The 26,157-nt window shown below is 39.9% G+C and overlaps 1 protein-coding gene across 8 annotated transcripts in view; it reads right to left on the reverse strand.

The window, feature by feature from the left end:
• The window catches only part of ACTR3C (actin related protein 3C), an 81,237-nt gene that overhangs the window by 4,754 nt on the left and 50,326 nt on the right, over window positions 1–26,157 (reverse strand). For 2 of the 8 annotated variants that reach the window (XM_055392365.2, XM_055392364.2), the window contains exons 2-3: window positions 17,653–17,708; window positions 322–446 (exon numbers count right to left, since the gene is read on the reverse strand). In XM_055392365.2, coding sequence (XP_055248340.1) covers window positions 322–446; window positions 17,653–17,708 — 181 coding nt within the window. Of the gene's footprint in view, window positions 1–321; window positions 447–15,284; window positions 15,534–17,652; window positions 17,709–26,157 lie in introns of those variants that run through there. The other 6 variants (XM_055392363.2, XM_055392362.2, XM_055392360.2 and 3 more) reach the window with 6 other exon arrangements.

Here is a 26,157-nt window from a genome sequence, read left to right on the forward strand (position 1 = left end):
CTTTTTAATTAACCAATCTGCAATTTTCCCTCATCTGACAGGTTAGTCAACCTGTCAACAATTTTCCAGAGGAGGGGATCTTGCTTTCATGTGTGACCTGGTGTTTCCTGAGTCTATTCTGCATTCCAGGGATCTGTTAATTCCCTTAATTCTCCAATCAAAAATACCCCCATTCAAAACCAACCATCACCACCACCTCTATTCAAACATAAGAATAGAAACACATTCTACAACTCGCAAATACAACTTCTAGATGATCATTTTGCATTACTCATCCTACGGCTCTACACTTAGAGAAGCAAACACCTGTCGGAAATTTACCTTTGTAGCATACGTAGGTTTATCGATGGCTTCATCTCCTATGAAAAAGTCAAGGTCATCAACTCCCCTCAACACTCTCCTTTGGGCTTGGTCAACTACCTTTGCTGACTCTCTGATGGCAATACCTTAAAAAAAACACACACACACAGATTTCTATCACTATCCATATCTATTTAAATGATCAAAAGGGATAATATCCTTATATACACACAAGTAAATTTTCATTGTTAGGGCTCCATGTGGGGTGAAGGGTGCTCACAGAAAAGACAATGTCAATGAGTACATAAAATAATACAGAAGCAGGCTATTCTATTCTGGTATGATTTTCAGAATGGGACAAAGGAAATGAGCTGCTCTGCTTTTATACTGACAGAAGGTCCATTGCAAAATTTCTCAGTTTTATCTGGAAAAATCCCTCAAGATAGTAAGTGAAATGCCTATACATCAGTAGGTTCCAAATTTAAAATACAATATAGAAGGGGACAAAATTCTGTACAATACAGAAAAGGAGAGTAAACTGAAAAATAATGTCTATAATAAGACTCTACATCACATAGCCTTAAAATGTACTTTTAGTCTTGTTACAGGAAGAAAAAAAGCCGTTAAAATTTATCCCATTAAAAGGATAAATTAGAATGTTAATTGGTTAATATCTGTAGCCAAAAAAAGTACCATAATCAAATAACTATTACATAAAAATTCCAAATATTAATGCCTTTATAATTCATTATTTTAATAAGATCTTAACCTTAAATATTTGGGAATATACTTAGCAGTAAATAATCATATCAAACTTCACTCCAGAATTTAACAGCTAATGAAATGTGGAGGGCATCACAAAGATTCCATTTTCCATTGAAATTTCTAACTCCTGCTCACACTCTTGAGTTCTCCCATGAGCTATTTTCATCCATCAGGTCTCGACATCAACACCATCTCCTCACTTGAAGGCTTCCTTGACAACCTGCAGTTCTGCACACGTGTTTGATGCTTCCACTGGCCCTTTTATTCCTGCATTAAGGCATTTTTCTGGATGAATTATAGTTGTTTAAGATCAGTCCACCAAACTGTAGATTCCTTGACGTCATATAACACCCATCTTTTACTGTCTCTCCAGTGGGAGGCTCAGATGTCAATAACTAATAATAATAATTAAAGTTTACATTTATTGAACACTCTGCTAAGTGTTTCCTTTTGCACACTATTTTATTAAATCCTCACAATAGCTTATGAGACAGGTACTATTATCTGCATTTCACAGAAATGGAAGCTTAACAATCTATCAAGGTCACACAGCTTCTAAGACACAGACAGGATTTGCACCTAAGCAGGCCGCTGGCTATCAGAATAGACATTAGAGAAATATTTGTTAAATTAACATTTTACTCCACTAAAATATTTATTGTGGGTTTGAAAAATGGTCAAACTATACCTAAATAATTCTAACATAAACCTAATTCCATAAATATACTAATGGCTTCTCACTGTCCTTAATGTATTTCTGATGAAAGTACGACTCTGTAGCTATACAAATGTAAGTGCTAGATAAAATTTCTCTGAATCAAAATCTTTGTGACTTACTACACAAAGTGATGTACAGAGTCAGTACAGTCCTTATCAAAATACCAATGGCATCCTTCACAGAAATAGAAAAAATAATCCTAAGTTCACATGGAACCACAAGAGACCCCAAACAGTCAAGGGAATCTTAAGCAAAAAGAAGAAAGCTGGAGGGATCACACTACCTGACTTCAAAGTACACTATAAAGCTACAGTAATCAAAACAGCATGGTACTGGTATAAAAACAGACATATAAACCAGTGGAACAAAGAGCCCAGAAATGAATCCATGTATTTACACTCAACTCATTTTACACAACGGGCAAAGTGTAAATGTTACTGGGGAAACTGGATATCCACATGCAGAAGAATGAAAATGAATGCTTATCTCTCAACCATATACAAAAATTAACTCAAAATGGATTAAAGACTTCAATGTAAGACCTGAAACTGTGGAACTATTAGAAGAAAACGGTAAAATGCTTTATGACATTGGTCTGGGCAAGGATTTTTTTGGACAAGACCTCAAGAGCACAGGTAACAAAAATAGATAACTGGAATTACATCAAACTAAAAGTCTTCTGCACAGCAAAGAAAACAATCAACAGAGTGAAGAGACAATCTATAGAATGGGAGAAACTATTTGCAAACTATCTACCTGACAAAAGATTAATAATCGAAATATATAAAGAACTCAAACAGCAATAAAAAAAACAAATAACCCAAGTGCAAAATGAGCAAGAGACCTGAATGGACATTTCTCAAAAGAAGACATACAAATGGCCAACAGGTATATGAAAAAATGCTCAATATCACTAATCATCGGGGAAATGCAAATCAAACCCACAATATCAATCACCTCACGCCACTGAGAATGGCAATTATCAAAAAAGCAAAAGATAATAAGTGTTGGTGATGATGTGACAAAAAGAGAACCTTTATACACTATAGGTGGGAATGCAAATCAGTAGAGCCATTATGGAAAACAGTATAGAGGCTCCTCAAACAATTAAAAATGGAACTACCATACGATCCAACAATCCCACTACTGGGCATATATCCAAAGGAAATGAAATCAGTATGTTAAAGAGCTATCTGCACTCCCATGTTTACTGTAGCACTATTCACAATAACCAAGATCTGGAATCAACCTACGTGTCCATTAACAGATGAACAGATAAAGAAAATGTGGCTTTATAAACAGTGGAATACTATTCAGCCATTTAAAAAAAAAAAGGAAATTCTGCCATCTGCCCACAACATGGATGAAACTCGAGGGCATTATGTTAAGTAAAATAAGCCAGGCACAGAAAGACAAATACCACATGGTCTCATTCATATGCAGGATCTTAAAAAGTTGATCTCATAGAGGTAGGCTACAGAATGGTGGTTACAGGGGGCTGAGGCTGTTCGGGGATGGGAAGGACAAGGAGATGTTGGTCAAAAAATACGTAACTACAGTTAGACAGGAGAAATAAATTACAAGAGATCTAGCATACAACGAGGTGACAACAGTTAATGACGATATATTGCATTCTTAAAAAATGTAGAGTACGTGTTATGTGCTCTCACCACAAAAATGATGACTATATGAGGTAATGCATTTGTTAATTAGCTAGATTTAACCATTTACAATGTATATATACTTCAAAACATCATATTATACACGATAAAAACACACAATGTTATCTGTCAATTTAAAAAAATAAAATCAGAGCCAGCTGTGGTGGCTCATGGCTCATGCATGTAATCCCAGAGACTCAGGAGGCTAAGGCAGGAGGATAGCTTGAGCTCAGGAGTTTCAGAACAGCCTGGGCAACATAGCAAGACCCCATCTCTAAAAAAGCTAAAAAATTAGCCAGGCACAATGGCACACATGCCTGTAGTCCTAGCTACTTGGAAGGATCACTTGAGCCCAGGAGGTTGAGGCTGCAATGAGCTATGATAGCCCCACTGCACTCCAGCCTGAGCAACAGAGTGAGACCCTATATCAAAAAAGTTTAAATTTTTAAAAACTGTTTTTAATTAAAAATTTTTAAAAAATCCTTGTGACTGAATTTCAGGAGAGAGTAAATAATGTTTCTAGGCCAGGCACAGTGGCTCACACCTGTAATCCCAGCACTTTGGGTGGTCGAGACAGGCAGATTGCTTAAGTCTGGGAGTTTGAGACCAGTCTGGGCAACATGGTGAAAACCTGTCTCTACAAAAAAAAAAAAAAAAAAAAAACACAAAAACTAGCCGGGAGTCCCAACTACTTGGGAGCCTGAGACAAGGGGATTGGGAAATTGAGGCTGCAGTGAGCCATGATCACGCCACCACACTCCAGCCTGGGTAACAGAACAAGACCCAGTCACAAACAAAACAAACAAAGAAAAAAAAGTTTCTAATATGAACTAATTTCTTCAAAGAGTCCAGCCAAGTTAATTTTTCTGCACAGCTACTTCATGAATGAGCACACAGACTCTGAAGTTATGAAAACCTAGGTTTGAGCACTTACTAATTAGCTGACTTGAGGAAAGTTATTATTAACCCTCAGTGCTCTCTCCTCCAAAATGCATATACCACTACCTATCAGGGTGGTGAGTATTAAATGGAACAACGTTTACAAAGTGTTTAGCAGAGACTGTGGTATAGAATAGTACTCAATAAACAATATTATCTATACTAAATTGGAGACCAAATTTGTGACTGGCGGAACTGAACAGGTACCCAGACACAACCGTTCCAGAGAAGAACTGAGAAAAATATTATAATATGTTTATCCAGCAATTCCACTTCTAGAATTTCATTCTAAAGAAATAATCATTGAGTAAATAAAAGTATATACACAACAACACTCTTTGTAGAACTAATTATAATAGCAACAAATTGAAGGAGGAAAGTTAACTGACCTGAAATCAGAGAGAAGGTAAATAAATTATATCAAATCCTTAGAAAGAGCTGCTAAGGCCGGGCGTGGTGGCTCACGCCTGTAATCCCAGCACTTTAGGAGGTCGAGGCGGGTAGATCACCTGAGGTCAGGAGTTCAAGACCAGCCTGACCAACATGGTGAAACCTCAGCTCTACTTAAAAATACAAAAATTAGCCAGGCATGGGGGCGGGCACCTATAATCCCAGCTACTTGGGAGGCTGAGGCAGGAGAATCACTTGAACTTGGGAGGCAGAGGTTGCAGTGAGCTGAGATCGCGCCACTGCACTCCAGCCTGGGTGACAGAGCAAGACACCGTCTCCAGAAAAAACAAAAAAAAACAAGAGCTACTAAGTTGCCTTTCAGAATATCCACAGTATGACTCCACTTCAGACAGAGTTGCACGGGTGTGTTTAGTGTAAATTCAGAAAAATAAGATGGCCAGACAAAGGATTAATACTGGTTAACCATGGATGGTAGAGCTACTGGTGACTTTTGCTTCTTCTACTGGGTATATTGGTTTTTCAGCTATTAAAAAGAAGCTAAACAAACATAATAAAAGTAAAAGCTAATCTTTTGTTTGTGAGCTAAAGCATTTAACCTGTTACCTCTCAAAATCATTTACCTTTAATGCCTCATTTCCAAATGAAAAGTTTTCAAGGTAAGTCAGGCTATAGAATTTTCTCAAACAGAGAGCTATTAAGCTAGCTAGAAATTTATATTAAAATTTGTTCCAAGACAAATTAGTAAACATATAGAATTATTTCTAAAAGTAGATTATCTGGAATCTCCAATTTACTACAAATGAAGAATAACAACACAGCTATAAGAGTGAATTTGAGGCCAGGAGCAGTGGCTCACGCCTGTAATCCCAGCACCGTGGGAGGCCAAGGTGGGCAGATCACCTGAGGTCAAGAATTCAAGACCACCCTGGCCAACATGGTGAAACCCCATCTGTTCTTAAAATAAAATAAAAAATACAAAAATTAGCTGGGCGTGGTGGCCCATGCCTGTAATCCCAGCTACTCAGGAGGCTGAGGCAGGAGAATTGCTTGAACTCAGGTGGCAGGGGTTGCAGTGAGCTGAGATCACGCCACTGCACTCCAGCCTGGGTGACAAAGTGAGACTCCATCTCAAAAAAAAAAAATAAAAAAGAGTGAAACTGAAGCCTTTTTCTCAGAAGGGCATCTTGAGGTAACAGGATAAAAAGGTGAAAAGAAAAAGACACAGGGCAGAAATCACTTTCCCCACCTCCTTTTCTCATTCCAACTCACTGCCACATTTAGTCTCAAAGATATCAAATTATAAACAGTGGCACACAAGTAAAGGACAGAACTTCAGCAGAACTGAAGAAAGCACGAGTGAAGTGGAAACACGGGCTGAAATGAGAAGTGAAGAGGACATTGGAGACCTTGGGCTGAACATGGGCTAGAAAAGTCTTGTGGGCCACGACGACTGAGGTGATCTGTAGAAATAGATAACATCCATCTCTGACCACACCATTCAATGGCACACTGACTGACACCACACAGAACCATCTGATGTACAAGTTTGGTATTCCAAAGGGCCACTGCCAATGTGCCAATACAAGTGACAGATACTATCCTCTAGGCAAGATCAAACTTAATTGTGTGTGAATCCAGAATTAAACTGTCAAGTCAATATAAAAGATTGTAAAGATAGCCGGGCGCAGTGGCTCACGCCTGTAATCCCAACACTGTGGGAGGCTGAGGTGGGCAGATCACAAGGTCAAGAGATCGAGACCGTCCTGGCCAACATGATGAAACCACAACTCTACTAAAAATACAAAAATTAGCTGGGCATGGTGGTGCGCACCTGTAGTCCCAGCTACTCAGGAGGCTGAGTGAGACAGGAGAATTGCTTGAACCCAGGAGGTGGAGGTTGCAGTGAGCCGAGATCACGCCACTGCACTCCAGCCTGGCAACAGAGCAAGACTCTGTGTAAAAAATAATAATAATCAAAAAGAATAAAAATAAAAATAAATTAAAACACATACACACACACACACAAAGTATACTTCTTTTAACAACTATACAGGAAGCAACTGTATCCATGCAAGAGAATAAAAGTATATAGAGCTTATATTCCAAATATTTTGTCTATACCTATGGAACAAGATGCGGCCCAAACAGTTCTTATGAACACAATGGAGAAATCTGTCTAAATAATCTATGTCACCCAAGCTATCTCTAGTACAGCACAACATACCACAGTCCCCACTTCCACCCCGGCCCAGCAGTAACATGGAGCTCCTCCCCAAGTGAGTGTCAACAAAGGCCAAAAGGAGAAGCTCAACTTTGACCCCCACACTGGCAATAATGAAGTAGTATCCCCATTCCCCTGCTGGAGTAGTGTCAGAAAAGACTTGCTAAAACACAAAATTAAAATAAGAACCTCATAACATAATACCCAAAGTATCTAGGTTTCCACTTTAAAACTCTCACCGTGGCAAAAACCAGTAACATCTCAACTGAAAAGAGAAAAGACAATGAATAGACAATGCCACCGAGATAACACAGACATTATAATTATCAAACAAGGATTTTAGGAGCCATCACAAAATGCCTCAATGAGCAATATCAAATACTCTTGACTCTTGAAACAAATGGAAAATAAAAGGAAGTCTCAGCAAGCAAATACAAAGCCACAGCAAAGAAACAAGATATAAAGACAAAACCATATGGAAATTCTAGAATTAAAAATCATAATAACTGAAACAAAAATCTTAAGAGATGGCCTCAACAGAAGAAAAGGACAGAGGAAAGAAACACTGAACTTGAAGACAGAATAACAGACATTACCCAGTCCAAACAAAAGAGAGAAAATAGACTGAAAGAAGTAAAAAAACAAACAAAGAAAAAAAAAAAAAAACAAGAGCCCAGGGCCTCAGGGACATCTGGGATATATAAGAAAAGATTTAGCATTTGTGGATTACAATTCCCAGAAGGAAAAGAGAAAGAAGGCAGGACCAGAAGGTATGCAAAGAAACAATGGCTAAAACTGCCAAATTTGGCAAGAAAAAAAAAGGGAAGAAAAAAAGAAATAAACTAATAGATTCAATACTGAACAAACCCCAAATAAGTTAACCCAAAACAAAACAAAACAAAACAAATCCATTCCAAAACACATTATACTCAAACTTCTAAAAACTAAAGACCAAAAAAAAAAAAAAAAATTCAGCTTCCAAGGACATTTCTAATCAGAAATCTTGACACACACACACCAAAAAAAAAGGTACCACAACATTTTTGTGCTGAAAGAACTGTCCATCCAGAATTCTATGTTCAGCAAAAATATCCCCTGAGAATAGAGCAAATCAAGACTTTCCGTTGAAATAAAACTAACACAATTTGTCGACAGCACACCTACTTCAAAAGAATGGCTTGGGATGTTCAGGCAGTCCATTATTTTTGTTGCTGTTGTTGTTGTTGTTGCTGTTTTTGTTTTTTTTGGTTTGTTTTTGAGATGGAGTATCGCTCTGTCACCCAGGCTGGAGTGCAGTGGCGCGATCTCAGCTCACTGCAACCTCCACCTCCCGGGTTCAAGCGATTCTCCTGCCTCAGCCTCCCGAAATAGCTGGGACTACAGGTGCACGCCACCACGCCCAGCTAATTTTTGTATTTTTAGTAGAGACAGGGTTTCACCATGTTGGCCAGGATGGTCTTGATCTCTTGACCTCATGACCCGCCTGCCTCTGCCTCCCAAAGTGCTGGGATTACAGGCATAAGCCACCGTGCCCGGCCTATGTTTCTTTAATTAAGAAAAAATAAATAAATATTAAAAAGAATGGCTGAAGGAAGTTCTCTAAAGAGAAAAGAAATGATAAAAGAAGGAATTTGGGTACATCAAGAAAAAAGAAAGAACAATGGAAAGAGCAAAAATATGGATCATAATTATTTTCCTTTTCCTCTTGCGTTTTCTAAATTATGTCTGGCAGTTGAAGCAAAAATTATAACTGATGTGAATCTCATGAGATTCAATGTATATCAAGGAAAGATTTAAGACAATTATATTAGAAATGGGGGGCCAGGCACAGTGGCTCACACCTGTAATCCCAGCACTTTGGAAGGCCGAGGCAGGTGGATCACTTGAGGAGTTTGAGACCAGCCTGGCCAACATGGTGAAAACCCATCTCTACTAAAAATACAAAAATTAGCCGGGCGTGGTGGTGGGCACCTGTAATCCCAGCTACTCAGGAGGCTGAGGCAGGAGAATCGCTTGAACCCAGGAGGCAGAGGTCACAGTAAGCCGAGATCACGCCACTGCACTCCAGCCTGGGCAACAAAGCGAGATTCTGTCCCAAAAAAAGGCACACACTGTATGAGTAGTAGCATTACTGCTGAGTAGTATTTAGTGTATGATGTACCACCGTCAGTTTAAATATTAATCTATTGAAGAACATATATTATGCAGATGATAAAATTATAGAGATGAAAACAGAGTAGTGGTTAAGAACAGTGGAGGGAGAGGAGTAAGTGTAATTATATAGGAATAGCACCAGAGAGATCTTGGTAGTGAGAAAATAATTCTGTAACTTTATTACAGTGGTAGTTCAAGGAATCTACAGGTAGAATTACAATGACATAGAACTACACACACACATTGTACCAACATCCCTTTCCTGGGGCTGGTCTGTTTTTGTTTTTATTTTTTAGAGACAGGGTCTCACTTCTGGTTATAATATTGCACTGCAATTTGTAAGATGCAACCTTTGGGGGCACAATAGGAAAAGTGTACACAGGATCTCTCTAAACTATCTTTGCAACTTCCTATTAATCTATAATTATTTCAAAATAAAATATTTTAAATACAGAGTTTATAAATGACTTAAACTAGAAAATAAAACACTTCAGCTATAATGATGAATCAAAACTAACAAGATTAAACTTAATAATAAAGAACAATGGGCCGGCACAGCGGCTCACGCCTGTCATCACTTTGACAGACTGAGGCAGGTGGATAGCTTGAGGCCAGGAGTTCAAGACCAGACTGGGCAACACAGTGAAACCCTGTCTCTATTAAAATTACAAAAATCAGCCAGGCATGGTGGCACACGTCGGTAATCCCAGCTACTTGGGAGGCTGAGGCAGAATTGCTTGAACCCAGGAGGTGAAGGTTGCAGTGAGCCAAGATCGTGCCACTGTACTCCAGCCTGGGCGACAGAGCAAGACTCTGTCTCAAAAAAAAAAAAAAAAAAGAACAATTCTTTTTTCTAACAAGCTCTGCAGTTAAAAAAAATTGTGTTTGGGTATAGGATTATAGGATGTGGGTAACCAAGAAAAGACATGACTACTTTCCTAAATGCCAAAAAAGTCATCTGAGGGCAATCTAAGGAAGGTTATCAAGAAGAGTGTATCTAAGGACTTAAGACACAGATACTTCAGAACATTTGCTACAACAGTTGAGAGACACAACAATAGTAATTTTTTAATCCAGTATATTTCTCAAAAGACTGTTAGATATTTTTACTAAAGCTTGAAGGAATAAACAATTCCTATCTTATGCAAACTGTTCCAGAGAATAAAAAAAGAAAGCTAACAAACTCATTTTATGAAGCCCATATAATCCTGATACACAACCAGACAAAAACAAGAAATCAAAATTACAGTCCAATCTCACTTTTGAATATTGATGCAAAGTTCTCAAGTAAATATTTGCAATTACAGTTCAGCATGTACTTCATATTTCATAGCCAAGTAGGATTTATCCCAAAAATGAAATAATTGTTCAAGCTGGACAAGGTGGCTCATTCCTGTAATCCCAGTGCTCTGGGAGGCTGAGGCAGGAGGATCACTGGAGGCCAGGAGTTTGAGACCAGCCTGGGCAACAAAGAGAGACCCCCATCTCTACAAGAAGAAAAAAAAGAAAAGAAATAACTGTTCAATATTCGAAAATGTATTAAAGTAACTCCTCCTATTAAGAGTAGGTGGGGTGGCTCACACCTATAATTTCAACACTTTGAGAGACCAAGGTGGGAGGATTGCATGAGCCCAGAAGTTCGAGACCAGGACAGGCAATATAATGAGACCCCATCTCTATGAAAAATTTAAAAATTAGCCAGAAATGATGGCTCCCACGTGTGGTCCCAGCTACTTGGGAGGCTGAGGTGGGAGGATCTCTTGAACCTGGAAAGTCAAGGCTGCAGTGAGTCATGATCAAGCCACTACACTCCAGCCTTAAAGTACAGTGTCTCAAAAAAAAAAAAAAAAGAGTACAAATGTCCAAAACCATATGATCATCTCAATAACAGAAAAGCTTTGACTAAATGTCAATACTCACTGTCATTCATGATTTTTTTAATTAAAAAAAACCCCTCAGATTAAACTAGGAATAGAAGAGCACTGTTTTAATCTGAAAAAGCATTTCCACAAAAACCTACAGTTATCACTAGTAGAGTACTATAATAAAATCCCATTCTCTTTAAAGTCAGAAAGTCAAAAAAGCACCTGCTGTCTGCAGTTCTGATCACTATTTTAATAGAAGTTCTAGCCAACACAGCAAGACCAAGAAAAGAAACACGAAGTGTTAGAATTGGAAGAGACAAAATAACCACAGTTTGAAGGCAATACAATAGTCTGCATAGAAAACTTTAAAGAATGTGCAGACTATTAAATAAGAGAGGTCAATAAAGGTTGCTGGATTAAAAAAAAATCTTACAAACCTCAGTAACATTCCCATATGCTGGCAATAATGAATTAGAAAATAGAATTTTTTAAATATTTTGACGACAGCAACAAAAACTTAAAGGTACCTAAAAATAAAGCTAGCAAAAACTATGGAAGAGTTGTTTTGGGGTTTTGCTTGTTTTTGAGACAAAGTCTCACTATGTCACCCAGGCAGGAGTGTAGTGGCACAATCACAACTCACTCCAGCCTCGATCTCCTGGGCTCAAGCAATCATCCCACCTCAGCCTTCCAAGTAGCTGGGACCACAGGTGAGTGTCACTACACGTAGCTAATTTATTTTTATTTCTGGTAGAGACAGGTTCTCACTATGTTGCCAAGGCTGGTCTCAAACTCCTGGGCTCAAGCAATCCTCCCACCTCGGCCTACCAAAGTGCTGCAATTACAGGTGTGAGCCACTGTGTCCAGCCCTCTGTGTACGAGTGTAAGGGCTTTGTTGTTGTTGTTGTTGTTTGTTGTTGCTGTTTATTGTTGTTGTTGTTTTGAGACAAAGTCTGGTTCTGCTGCCCAGGCTGCAGTGCAGTGGCGCAATCTCAGCTCACTGCAACCTCCACTCCCAGGCTCAAGCAATTCTCATGCCTCAGCCTTCCAAGTAGCTGGAATTACAGGTGTGAGCCACCACATCCGGCTAATTTTTGTATTTTTTAGTAGAGACAAGGTTTCACCATGTTGGTTGGGCTGGTCTCTAACTCGTGGCCTCAAGTGATCCACCCACCTTAGCCCTCCTAAAATGCTGGAATTACAGGTGTGAACCACTGCGCCTGGCCTGTAAGAGCTTTTTAAAGAATACTTTAAGGCCAGGCGCAGTGGCTCACTCCTGTAATCCCAGCACGCTGGGGAGCTGAGGTGGGTGAATCACAAGGTCAAGAGTTCAAGACCAGCCTGGCCAACAGAGTGAAATCCCGTCTCTACTAAAAATACAAAAATTAGCTGAGCATGGTGGCGTGCACCTGTAGTCCCAACTACTCGGGAGGCTGAGGGCAGGAGAATCGCTTGAACCCGGGAGGCAGAGGTTGCAGTGAGCTGAGACTGTGCCACTGCACTCCAGCCTGGGCAACAGAGCAAGACTCCATCTCAAAAAAAAAAAAAAAAAAAAAACAACTTTAGAACATTAGAACACTACTGAAAAACACAAGAGACATGAATAAACAATAAAACACATATACCATCTTCAAGGATAGGAATACTCAATTCCTATCCACGAAAGTCAAATTTGATGTCAAATTTTTCCCCAATTAATCTATAAATAATAATCAAGGGCGGGCACAGTGGCTCACACCTGTAATTCCAGCACTTTGGGAGGCCAAGGCAGGAGGATCATGAGGTCAGGAGTTCCAGACCAGCCTGGCCAACATGGTGAAACCCTATCTCTACTAAAAATATAAAAATTAGCTGGATGTCTCTACTAAAAATACAAAAATTAGCTGGACGTGGTGGTGGGCGCCTGTAATTCCAGCTACTTGGGAGGCTGAGGCAGGAGAATCATTTGAACCTGGGAGGCGGAGGTTGCAATGAGCCGAGATCATGCCATTGCACTCCAGCCTGGGCAACAAGAGCGAAACTCCATCTCAAAAAAATAAAAATAATAATAATAATAATCAAAACCCCATTATAATTTTCATGGAACTTAAGCTGATTCTAAAATGAACACTAAAGAGTAAGAGCCAAAGCTATTCTGAGAAAAAAAATGAGTAGGAATCGAACCCACTAGATTAAAACATGATAAAGTAATAGTGTTTAACACTGTGAGTATGGAACGTATAGAACACAGATAAATACATCAAAGAAACAAAAGACACCGAAAACATTCCCAAGCATAAATTGTACCTCCATATGATCAAAGAGGTGTGCCAAATGGGAACGCACTCTTTAATAAATAGTGTTGGGACAACTAGCCTTCCGCATGGAAAACAAAATTACCTATCTACTTCACACCATACTTACAAATTAACTTAAAATTTTCTTAGAAAAAATATAGAAAGCCCTTATGACTTTGGAGTAGAAATGCATTTTTTAAACAGAAACAAATTATAAAAGAAAAAGACTGAAAAGTATTACTATATCAAAATTTTAAATTTCTAGATGATAAAAGATAATTTTTTAAAATGTCATAGAATAAAAAAGTATCTGCGAAAAATTCATATTTAACCTCTACAAAGAGTTCCTATAATTCCATTTAAAAATGCAATAGAAAAATGGGCAAAGATATGAACAGGCAATGAAAGGTGCTCAACCTTACCAGTAATCTGAGAAATAGAAATTTTTTGAATGAGCCATCATTTTACATTCATTAGACTGACCAAAATGGAAGTCACACAATACCAATTATCAAGGATCTACGAAACAGAAACTCTCACACACTGCTGATGGGATATCCATCAGAACAGCCTCCTGGAGGAGTGACGTGGCAATACCTAATTAGGTGTTGCCTAAGGATGAAGGGGTGTACGCTCTGTGACAAAACAATTTCTGATTATTTCCTCTCAGGAAACTAGCAGATACGCATAAGGAAATTTTTACTGCACCATTTTATATAACAGAGAAGTGAAAAATGCCCAAAAGGAAAAAAATTGTTGTATATTCACGTTAGAATTCTGATGTAGATCTGTATGTATCAGCACTGATACATGATAAAAACATAATATTGAGGGTTTTTCTTTTTAAAGACCATGCAGAAAGTTATTTACAGTGTGATACCATATTGGAAATGTTTGAACTCACAAAACAATGTATCTCTGTACATGTAATATACGGATAAAAGTGGAGTAGAAACACAACTAGAAAATATCCACCAGAGGAAAGAAAAGAGGAAAAGAAGAGAGGGCTGATACTCAACCTATAATGTGTCATTTATTCATTTACTCTGATACAGAGATGAAATATGCAGTAATGACGTGTTCATTCTTGGTGGTGAGTCCATGGGGTTTTTGTGTGTGGGGTTTGTTTCTTTTTTTTTTTTTTTTTTTTTGAGACGGAACCTCACTCTGTCCCCCAGGCTGGAGTGCAGTGGTGCAATTTCAGCTCACTGCAACCTCCACCTCCCGGATTCAAGTGAGTCTCCTGCCTCAGCCTCCCGAGCAGCTGGGATTACAGGCACCCGCCACCATCCCGGGTTAATTTTTGTATTTTTAGTAGAGATGGGGTGTTGCCATTTTGGCCAGGCTGGTCTCAAATCCCTGACCTCAGGTGATTCGCCCACCTTGGCCTCCCAAAGTGTTAGGATTACAGGCGTGAGCCACCGCGCCCAGCCCACTGTGATATTTTCTATCTGCAGCCTAACTCTCTTCCCTAGGCCTTAAACCTCTTCACACCTGAACTCTTCCAATATTGAATGTCTAAAATGTGCGCCCTTTTTCTCGGCCCCTCGCTGCTCCTCCTCTAGCCTCTTTCTACACCACACATTCTCTGATCACCACACATTCTCCGCCTGAAGCTGCGGCAGGACCACCAATATCCTCCAACAACTTAAGAAAAAAAAGTAGGGAATAACTTTCTTCAAGCAACCAAGCAAATTCTGCACAGAAGCTCCAACAAACCAGACATAAGCAGAGCTGCCCCTGGAGGCAGGGACGGGGCTTGAGGATTCTCTAGTCCAGTGGGCCAGGCCCCAGAGAGAAGCCTCAAAAACAGTCTGAAAATTCCTGGTATGCAAAATAAAAACCGAATTCCTTAAGAGGACACTTGCAAGTCCCTTGCCACCCAGTCCTTCCCCACAGGTCGTCTCCACCTCCTGGCGCTCTCCCCACCATCCCACAGCACCCCTGCTTCTCCACACCCCCACAGCACCTCACCTCCATGCCACGCAGAGAAAGTCTTGCTCCAGCACTCACCACACATCCACACACTTGCACAAAATGGTTCCACTCCCAGCCCCAAGACACGCAGCAGGCCAACCATCCACGGTGACCCAGGCCCTCACTTCCCCATCTCAGTATCCTCACTGCTGCCCGAACATCTTCTAACCTTGACTCCTGGGGCCTCTCTTCTCTATCGCGCTCTCTCTCTCTCTCTCTCTCTCTCTCTCTCAACAAACTCAGCCCAACAATGTAACTGTTCTTTTACTCCCACCTCTTTGACATTTGTATTATCCTCCTAGCTTCTGCGACTGCTAAGGTTCTGATAGCTGCAGTCTGAGAGCTCTCCTGCTTTTTGACAGTGAATGAAATCCTGATAATAACTGTCTTTGCTTCCCGTCTCTATTAATGATGACAGGTTAAATGGGGCAGCCAACTGAATGCTACCGACAGCTTTAAATGGCAACACATTAAAGCAAAAGGTGCAAGGTCAGCCTTTTATAGCTGTCGCACTTAACAAGGTTAAAATCTAATTTTCTGCTTTGAAAAGTCAGGGAGTTCAATTTATCAACTCAGCATGGAATGATCAGGTTCTGGGGCATTCACATTAATGAAATTCACAAAAGACTGATTCATCCTACAGAACACCAATTGTCATGGACTGAACCATGTCCCCACAGAATTCACTACGCAGAAGCCCTAACCCTCAATGTGACTGGATTTGGAGACGAAACTTTTAGAGAGGTGGTTGGGGTAAATGTGGGGTCCCCATCAATAACAGTGGTGGCCTTATCAGCAGAGAAAGAGACACCAGCGAGGTCCCCAGCAACCCCACACACTGACACAGAGATGAGACCATGGGAGGACACAGAGAGAAGGCAGCCCTCTGCAGGCCGTGGAGAGAGGCCTCACTGGAAACCAACCCTGACGGCACCTTGATCTTGGACTTCCAACCTCCAGACTATGATAACATTAATTTCCCCAGTCTTTAGTATTTTGTTATGGCAGCCCAAGCACACTAAGACACTCATTTCTGAATTCAAAATGAGGACACAGCAGACCAATCATGCCTGTCATCAGGATAACCCATTCATGGCAGCAGAGCGTTTAGATCTAGAAAATCACATTCATGGCCAGTTTTTCAGCAAGCAAGGAACTGGAATGAGGTTACTTAAATGTTCTCAAAGAATCTGGAGTCCACTTTCTAGTGATGTGAATACCCACATTCACCAAATACAGCTTTAGCCCTCCCCTGAATAAGCACTAATCAAGCACCTTCTCTCCAGCTGCTTTTTCCCTGTCGACGTTCCCCACTGTTGACAAAGCCTGTTATTACAACATCGTGGCCCTCTAAAAACTTACAATTTCTAAAATCACAACTTATCTTATTAGAGCTACATGTAGAGAACAGTTTCACTTTCTCTTGATTAATACATCCTACTCTTTAGAAAACTGTTTCCAAATAATAACCTGAAATATAGATAGTTCCAGGGAATCCTATCTTTTTTTTTTTTTTTTGACGGAGTTTCACTCTTGTCACTCAGGCTGGAGTGCAGTGGCACGATCCTGGCTCACTGCAACCTCCACCCCCCAGGTTCAAGTGATTCTTCTGCCTCCCCTCCCGAGTAGCTGGGATTACAGGTACTTGCCACCACACCCAACTAATTTTTGTATTTTTGATAGAGACGGGGTTCCAACATGTTGGTCAGGCTGGTCTCGAACTCCTGACCTCAGCTGATCCACCCGCCTCAGCCTCCCAAAGTGCTGGGATTACATGCGTGAGCCACCACGCCCAGCCAAGAATCCTATCCTTTAACAACCGACTAACCTCGGGAAGACTCCTACAGGAAATAGTGAGTGAGTAGAACACCCCATGCCAAGCTGCAAGGACACTTCTGTTATTCTCTACTGATTAAAACTTAAACAAAAACAGAATACTACTAAACACAATAAAAACAGTCATCAGGCCTACCATTTCCACCAAAAAAAAAAAAAAATCTTTCAATAGAGTGAATAGTGTAGTACAAGAGATATTCAGTCCATTAAGTTACTAAGCTAACAGACTGTTATGTACTTAAAATTACAAATTAACCTTAAAGACCAGATATACTTTTTCTAGGCAGTTCAGGCATTTATAATTGAATAAATGGACCCTGCTGACTATCCAAGCTGAGATTCCAACGACAGTGACAAGGGGCTTTATCAGAATGGAACAGAAGGACTAGAAAGTTGTGGGGTAACCAGAACAGTCTTCTAAAAGAAGATGGTAAGTACATTAATATACCTTGAAAAACAGAATCAGAACACTTAGAACAATTCTGAGAAACACAGACCTTTATAAACCTGAGGATAGAGCTTTACTTACATGAAGGAATAATGAACTGGGGCTCAGTGTTGCCTGCGTAGCCAAGCTTGGTATACCTAAAAGCACAAAGTCATCAACACATGTTTAGATAACAATACTCTCGTCTATATTGGATTAATGTCTTTTATTATAAGCTCTCCAAGTCCTAAAGTAGCAAGCCTCAGAATACTCCTTGAAATTAAAAAAAAAAAAACTTGTGATCACTGAGAATCAAACACTAACTTCAAAGAAAGCAGTTTTGCAAAAACTTAAAATATTATGCTTGTTTCTAGTAGAAAAAAGAAACACATATATACTAACATAGAAATTACATTTATGCATCCCTAATAACTTTAAAAGTGCTTTTACACTCTATCTTTACAAAAACCCTGTGAAGAAAGTAGAAATTATCCCTGTTTTGCAAATGAGAAAAGGGAGGCACTGAGAAGTTGATTAAACTGCCCACATTAGTGAAGTGCAGAAAAAGAACTCCCATCTACATATGCAGGCTCATTCCAACACTGGCTCTCTAAGAAGTATACTTACTTCCTAGAACTTTTATACAAACTTCCTGAACTTTGCGGGGTGGGGGGCGGCGGTTAGAAAATGATTATATAATTTTCTTAAAATGTCATGGCATATGTCTAAGAAACAGCTACTGCCGTCTCCTGAGAATCATCTGACAAGAGCATCTCTTTATCATCTCATTTCAGAAGGAGCCCATTTTCTGTCAAGACACTGCATGATAGATTCCAAAAGTCTTAACTAAAACAAATGCCAAAATACTACTATCTGTTCCAAAAGCATTTGCTCATCTCCTAAATATAAAAGGGGGGGTGGTGGGAAAAAACCACCACTCAGAACCATCTGCTGGAAATAAAGTTGAAACGCGGTAAGCAAATCGAGAAGACTCATCAGCGCTTCCTTTCCTATTAGGACTACTCTAATTCACAGTAACGTCTGGACAACCAAGCCGTCATTCTGTAGCAATGCTTATTATTATTATTTCAACACTGCTAACACTAGCAGTGTTGAAACTAACTTCATTCATTCAATTTTAAAAATTATTTCAATATGCTTAATATTAAATTTTTGATCGGGTAATATTGCTAAATTCTAATAAATTAATTTTACAATTTTTAAGTATGGTTTACCATATGCTAATTTTACTATTTTTGAACACACGGTGAATGGATAAGGTCTGGGGAAACCAAAAAAAAACAAGTCAGCTCCTCTCAAATCACACATTGCTGCTCAATTTCCACAGGACCTGAGGTCTTCGTGCCACAGGAGCCAGGGCAATGCCAAGTCCTGAGACTCCTCAGGCCTACAAGGAGCTTCTGGAGGCAAGACCCAGGTGAAGCCCTCTCCAGCTCCACAACTCAAGAGCTGGAAACAGAGTACAAGGCCAAGTGGACCTACCACAACTCCACTCCGGGGTTCCACCTACAAGGTAGAATTCAGAGCCAACCAAGAGCCAACCCAGGATGGAGGCAATAGAGAGCCTGACCTTTAGAATTCCAGATCCTTCCCAATTTTAACATATTTCTGGAATTATATTCCAGAAAATAAATATAAATAAGTGAATTACTAACCCAAGGCTAAAGATGCCTATGGAATCCAACAAGCAGACCAGAAATCACTAAAATCATCAAATCTGTGTCTTTAACAAGCTACCTCAGCTACTTCCCACAAAAATGATGCACCTTATGCTTAAATAAATCCACCTTCCCACACTGTTAGACTATGAGTTCCACACGCTGCCCAGAACAGGGTCCTTTCTCATGGTTATATCTACACCCCCGGCACAGTGACTGGCACATGGCAAATACTCCAGAAATAACTGCTGAATGTATTCTCACCAGTTGTAAAAAAGGTAATCATTGTCAAACTGCTAGCGGAAGGACCAATATTTGCAAGAGGGATGCTGAAAGTCAGAAAAAGAATCTGATGGAACCAGAAAAAAAAATCACAGACATCATCTCCTACAATCTCCTACTTATAGAGGAGCAGTGGCCTATGTGTAATGGGTTTCAGAAAAAAAAAAAAACACTGAAACGAATATGGTAAAACGTTAACATTTATTAAAATTAGGTGCTAAGTTTCATTCAGGCTATTATATCATCTTCGTATTTTGAGTATACTATACTGGTTAAGATCATGCACTTTGGCACCACACTGAGTTCAAATCCCAGCCCCACTATTTGCCAAATGTGTATCTTTGGGCAAGTTACTTTACCTATCTGTATGTCAGTTACTGTAAAATGGGGAAAACAGACTGAGGCAAGAGGACCCGTTAAGCCCAGGAGTTCGAGGTTGCAGTGAACTATGACTGCACCACTGCCCTGTAGCCCGGGTGACAGAGCGAGACCCTGTCTCGAAAAAAAAAAAAAATCTGAAAAGTTTAAAAAAACAAACAAAAAGCAATTTGTTCTGTATCCCAAGTGATAGCATTCATTCTTCTCACTGTGCACCATGGACAGTTTAATTTGTATAGTGGTGAGAATGAAATGTATGAAACAAATGGTAAATCTAGTAGATACCTGATAGGCCTTCAACAACTATGCCTCATTTCCATCCCAAAGTTTTGTACCCTGAAATCATAACTATGGCCCACAGCAGGAAAAGGTCAGACTACAAAAACAGACTTGAGCACTGTTAGGCTCACAGCTCTAAAATTCAACTAAACACTGATGATATGACTCAGCGACAGGTGCTGGAATGTTCAGATTCTTAAGTCACAACATTCTTTTAGACAGTATAGTATTGGAAGGAGGTCTCTGTCAAAGTCACACGGGTATCTTAAGTATCAATGACATTAAGCCAACAATGATTTTCGTGACCGAGGCAAACTAACATGAAGATATATTAATTTTTTTTTTTTTTTGAGACAGAGTTTCGCTCTTTCAAGCAGGCTAGAGAGTGCCATGGCGCGATCTCGGCTCACTGCAACCTCCGCCTTTCTGTTTCAAGCGATTCTCCTGCCTCAGCCTCCTCAGTAGCTGGAATTACAGGCGCCTGCCACCACACCCGGCTAATTTTTGTATTTTTAGTAGAGATGGGGTTTCACCATGTTGGCCAGGCTGGTCTCGAACTCCTGACCTTGTGATCTGCCTGCCTCGGCCTCCCAAAGTGCTGGGTTACAGGCGTGAGCCACCGTGCCTGGCCCTAATATTCTTATGTGTTAACAACTTACTATGAGATCCTTACCCTCCTAGCAGAACTGACGTTATTTTTAAAAACACTGGCAAAAGCACAAATTCTTCAGATCACTTTATTCTAATATAATATCTTTCCATTTTCCTGGGCTATTCCTTATATATTAATAGTATCAAATACACTTGAAGTTTTGTTACTTTGAATAATCATAATGTAACAAACATCAAACCAAATTTGAGACATTCAAATTTAAAATTTTAATAAAATCTGCACCAACATAGGCTCATCCATCACTAACTTCAATGACAATCTATTAAATGTAACTCAGTAGATGTCATCTAAAAAGTACGCATCCTCAAATTCTTTCCCAGGAGGAGAACTCAATGCTAGACTGGCCTGCCCCATTAGAGATGTTAACATCACAGCTCAATGCTATGAAGAGCAGGACCAAAAAAACAAAAGCAAAACATAATTCTTAAATATGGCAAGTGCTCAAGACACCATTTACCAAAAAAAGAAACGTTCCCTATTTCAACCAGTTTACTAGCTAGTAACAATGTAGCAGGCACTGTACTAGTCACTGAGCCGTACTCAGACTGAGGATAGGGGAGGCGGATGGACATGGCCCAGGTCCTCAAAGTGTTCCTCAAAATGTTTACCTATTAGTTACAGGACTTCAGATTGAGTTTTCCAGTTGTAGCATGGCTTACTTTACCTGGAAGGCAAGTTTAAGATCTGGGTAGGCATCAAGGAAGAATAAGCCACATGTGGCTGACCAGATCACCTGGGAAACTACGGAAACAGATTCCCAGGGGCTGTGCGCGATTCACTAAATGGGAATCTCCAGAGAAGGCTGGGCATCTGTGTTCTTAACACCCCTCGCTCACCCGCATGGTTCTGGTGGTCAACCAGCTTAGAACTCACTGACCTCAACTACGCCACATGAAGTCACCTTTAGCATTTTTATATAATGCAAGCTTCCTCACTGTCACATTATACCAAACCCTTCTTCCACCCACCACATTTAGCACGATATATCTATAATACTGAAGTTTAATACTGGTCAGAAGTTCAGAAGAAATAACTCATATGTCCTTTTTTTTTTTTTTTTTTTTGAGACACAGTCTCACTCTGTCACCCAGGCTGGAGTACAGTGGTGTGATCACGGCTCACTGCAGCCTCAACCTCCTGGGCTCAAGTAATCCTCCCACTTCAGCCTCCCAAGTAGCTGGGACCACAGGCACATGCCATCACACCCGGCTAAGTTTTTTTTTTATTTTTTGTAGAGAGGGGTCTTCCTATGTTGCCCAGATTGGTCTCAAACTCTTGGGCTCAAGGGATCCTCCCACCTTGGCCTCCCAAAGTGCTAGGATTATAGGTGTGAGCCACCGAGCCCAGCTACCAAATGCAGCAATTTTGTCTTATTATTTAAAACACTGTGTGTTTAGGTACTCTATGAAAAAAATAATGTAGGAAATGCTTTTCAATTCAAACTATGCAATTAAGAAGTAGTGAAAAAAGGCCAGGCACAGTGGCTCACACCTGTAATCCTAGCACTTTGGGAGTCTGAGGTGTTGGATCACCTGAGCTCAGGAGATCAAGACCACCCTGGGCAACATGGTAAAACCCCATCTCTATACTAAAATACAAAAAATTAGCTGGGCATGGTGGCACGTGCCTGCAGTCCCAGCTACTCAGGAGGCTGAGGCACAAGAATCGCGTGAGCCCTGGCGCCACTGCACTCCAACCTGGGCAACAGAGTGAGACTTTATCTCAAAAATAAATAAATAAATAAATAAATAAATAAACAGAAGTAGTAAAAAAAAAATCTAGGCTCAATCCAGGAAAGTAAAAAACTTAAGCTAAAAAGGGAAAGATTCCTTAGGAAGAGATGATGGGAGAAAAAAAAAATCTCAAACCAAAATAAAATAAAACACTAGAAGAATCCTTATTGAAGCCAGAATTAAGCCAAGGAGATCTACTATCATTATTCTGATTTTACACTGTTTAGGAAGAATTAGATATTACAAATCAAAAAGAACAGAGTAAAGGAAAAGGATTTTGGGAAGAAGGAGGAGATTAAAATTTAATTCTTTTTTTTTTTTTTTTGGACGGAGTCTTGCTCTGTCACCCAGGCTGGAGTGCAGTGGCACAATCTCGGCTCACTGCAACCTCCACCTCCCATGTTTGAGGGATTCTTCTGCCTCAGCCTCCTGAGTAGCTGGGACTACAGGCGTGCACCACCACGCCCGGCTAATTTTTGTATTTTTAGTAAAAACGGGGTTTCACCATGTTGGCCAGGCTGGTCTGCAACTCCTGGCCTCAGGCGATCCACCTCGGCCTCCCAAAGTGCTAGGATTACAGGCGTGAGCCACCGCGCACGGCAAATCTCATTCTTTATAGATGATAACTGTATACCTTGAATAACTAAGGAAATTAAGTTAAAAACTAAAGCAATAAGGGAATTCAAAAAGATGACCAGTTACTAAATGAAGAGACAAAAATCAACAACTACCCTGTCTAACAATAAGAACATATAATGGATGAAAACATCCCACTCAGAATGGCAACAGCAATAGAATGTTACCCTTAAGAATACACTACATAACGACATGAATAAGCTATTACTCCTACCCTTAAAAATAATATTGCTCTTTAAATAAACTCTCTATATACAAGCAGACAAATAGAGACATGCCTTAATCTTACACAGGAAGAGTCCGTTTTGTTTTTTTTGTTTTTTGTTTTCTGGTCAATTGGTTCAGGATGAGGAAGAGTCAATATTTTTTAAAGAAATATTGAATATCACTAAATCTACCTACAAATTTAATGCAAAGCCATTCAAAACTGGTGCCAATACTGAAGGTGGTGGTAAATTATACACAGGTGATAGTAAAGGGTTAAAGAGCCATTATAAAGGGTCACATTAGCTATCAAAAATTTTAATGCACATACCCTATTAGCCAAATAGTGCCTTTCTAGGAACCTACCCCACATAAGTATTTGTACATGTATGCAAAGATATACACACACAAAAATGTTCGCTGAAGCACTATAATAGCAAAACCACCACCAGAACCTGGAAACACTCAAAATAGAGGATAGATTAAATAAATTATATTACATCCATTCAATAAAATTCTATACAACCATCAAAAATGAAGATGTATACTTACTGCCATAAACAGATGTATAATATAGCTTGAAAGTGCTTGAAAACAGTATATGTTTATAATGTGAGGCCAGCTTAATAGGGACACAATGCTAGGTTCAAATCCCAGCACCAGCTATGTGATTTCAGGCAAGTTAATTAATCCCTTCATTCCTTGGTTTCTTCATCTCTAAAACGTGGGTAATAATCCCTACCTCAGTGTTAAATGTTGCCATTTTTGGATAATACTTCCTAATTCAAAAGAAGTAGGATTTCATGGTGCAGTGATTTATTTACTTATTACTGAATATTATTTTTTGTATACTAGTGATCTCTATTTCTCTCATGAATTGTCCTTGGATAACTTTTCTACTGGAGTTTTAGTGCTTCTTATCAATTTGTGTGAATGCTTATACACTGAGGATATTTGTGCTTGCTCATTACATTGCTAATTTTTCCCAGCTTGTTGTTTACCTTGTTATACATTTTCTGCAATATAAGTATTTAAACAGTCTAGGTGATCAAATCTACCAATTATTTTCCTGAATAATTTCCTTTATTATGTTTCTACTTTGAAAGTCCCTCTATATGCTAAAATGTCATATCATTTCTCTTCCACTTTTATATATATATATTTTATCCCAAATGGGAAGAACTACACTAATCCAATTTTCCCAAACATATGTATATAAGCATTCAAGACCATCAACTTTGCATTAAAAGCCCTTGGTTTTTTTAACACTACCTTCCCAAAGCTAGCGTGATGGAGGTAGGCACTACTCTCAAAAATACATAAACTATACTTACAGATTGCCAGCCATGTTCTCAAACTCACACCACCTTCCATGAGTCCCTTAACTTGTCTGAGACCTTTTCTCATACAGAAATCAGGAAAGACAGAAGAGGAAGCTATGGAAGCAGACCCAATCAATAGCTGCATAAAGCACTACCAATAGTTACATGTCTGCCTTTTAAGCAAAGAATACGTTATAGCTCAAAATTCAAAGCAATATAAAAAGGTATCCTTTAAGAAGTCTTACACTACCCCATTTCTGCCTTCTATCCACCTTCTATTCCTGTGTATCTTTCCAATGCTTCTCTCTGTACATACAATATATTATTATTTGCCCCAAATATTTTTTTTTTTTTTGAGATGGAGTTTCGCTCTTGTTGCCCAGGCTGGAGTGCAATGGAGCGATCTCGGCTCACTGAAACCTCTGCCTCCCAGGTTCAAGTGATTCTCTCACCTCAGCCTCCCGAGTAGCTGGGATTACATGCGCCCGCCACAGTGCCCAGCTAATTTTTGTATTTTTGGTAGAGATGGGGTTTCACCATGTTGACCAGGCTTGTCTACAACTCCTGACCTCAGGTGATCCGCCCGCCTCAGCCTCCCAGAGGGCTGGGATTACAGGCATGAGCCACTGCGCCCAGCCCAACACTCTTTATATAAAGCTCCATGCAACGTCCTAGTTACAGAATGTAAAGGATTTTTTTGCCTGCATATTTCTTGCCTGTGACAACATTAAACATTGCCGATCACCCCTTTTCTGATAAGATTTCCTCACTTTGCTCCTCCACTTTCCCTTCTAAATGTCCTGCTTTGTTTACTCTTCTCTTTCCATTGTGTGGAATTGTACTGATGTGTGCTGAAAGAAAGAAGGAAAGAAAGAAGAAAGGGAGAGTAGGACAGGGGAAGGGATGGAAGGAGAAAGAGAAAGAGTGAAATCACAAGTATTTACTGAGCTCTAGGCTCTAGCTGGATACTCACACAGTAAATAAGGCAGGTCTGCTCTCTTTGAGGTCTTTCCAGACTGCAGAGAAAGCTGCACAGACAATTTTAATACTGCGTTGTTTGTTGTGGTAGAATTAAGCACAGGATGAGGCTGGAGTGCACAGGATGAACAACTGATCTGAATTGGAAATTACAGAGGAAGCTTTCCAGAACACCACATGGCATTCAGGTTGGTGAGTGTCCAACTGGGCAGTTAGATACAAAGACCTGGAGACAAGAGGCGGACCTCTGGAGGGGTGGAAAGGCCGAAGAGGTAAACACAGGACCAACCACAGCTCCGTGAGGGGCACCGTTGGCAGGACCAGCAGCACGCTGCACGGTCACGGGGAGGGGAGCCTCGTTTGGGGTCTTGACGAGGAAGGGCAGGCTTCACAGCAGAGGTGGTTTGAGGCCTGTCTTAAAGGCCCAGCAGGCTTTTTGTTGA

The sequence above is a fragment of the Gorilla gorilla genome, chromosome 6 (genome assembly GCF_029281585.2).
Source record: "Gorilla gorilla gorilla isolate KB3781 chromosome 6, NHGRI_mGorGor1-v2.1_pri, whole genome shotgun sequence".
In the NCBI taxonomy this organism is placed as follows: Eukaryota; Metazoa; Chordata; class Mammalia; order Primates; family Hominidae; genus Gorilla; species Gorilla gorilla.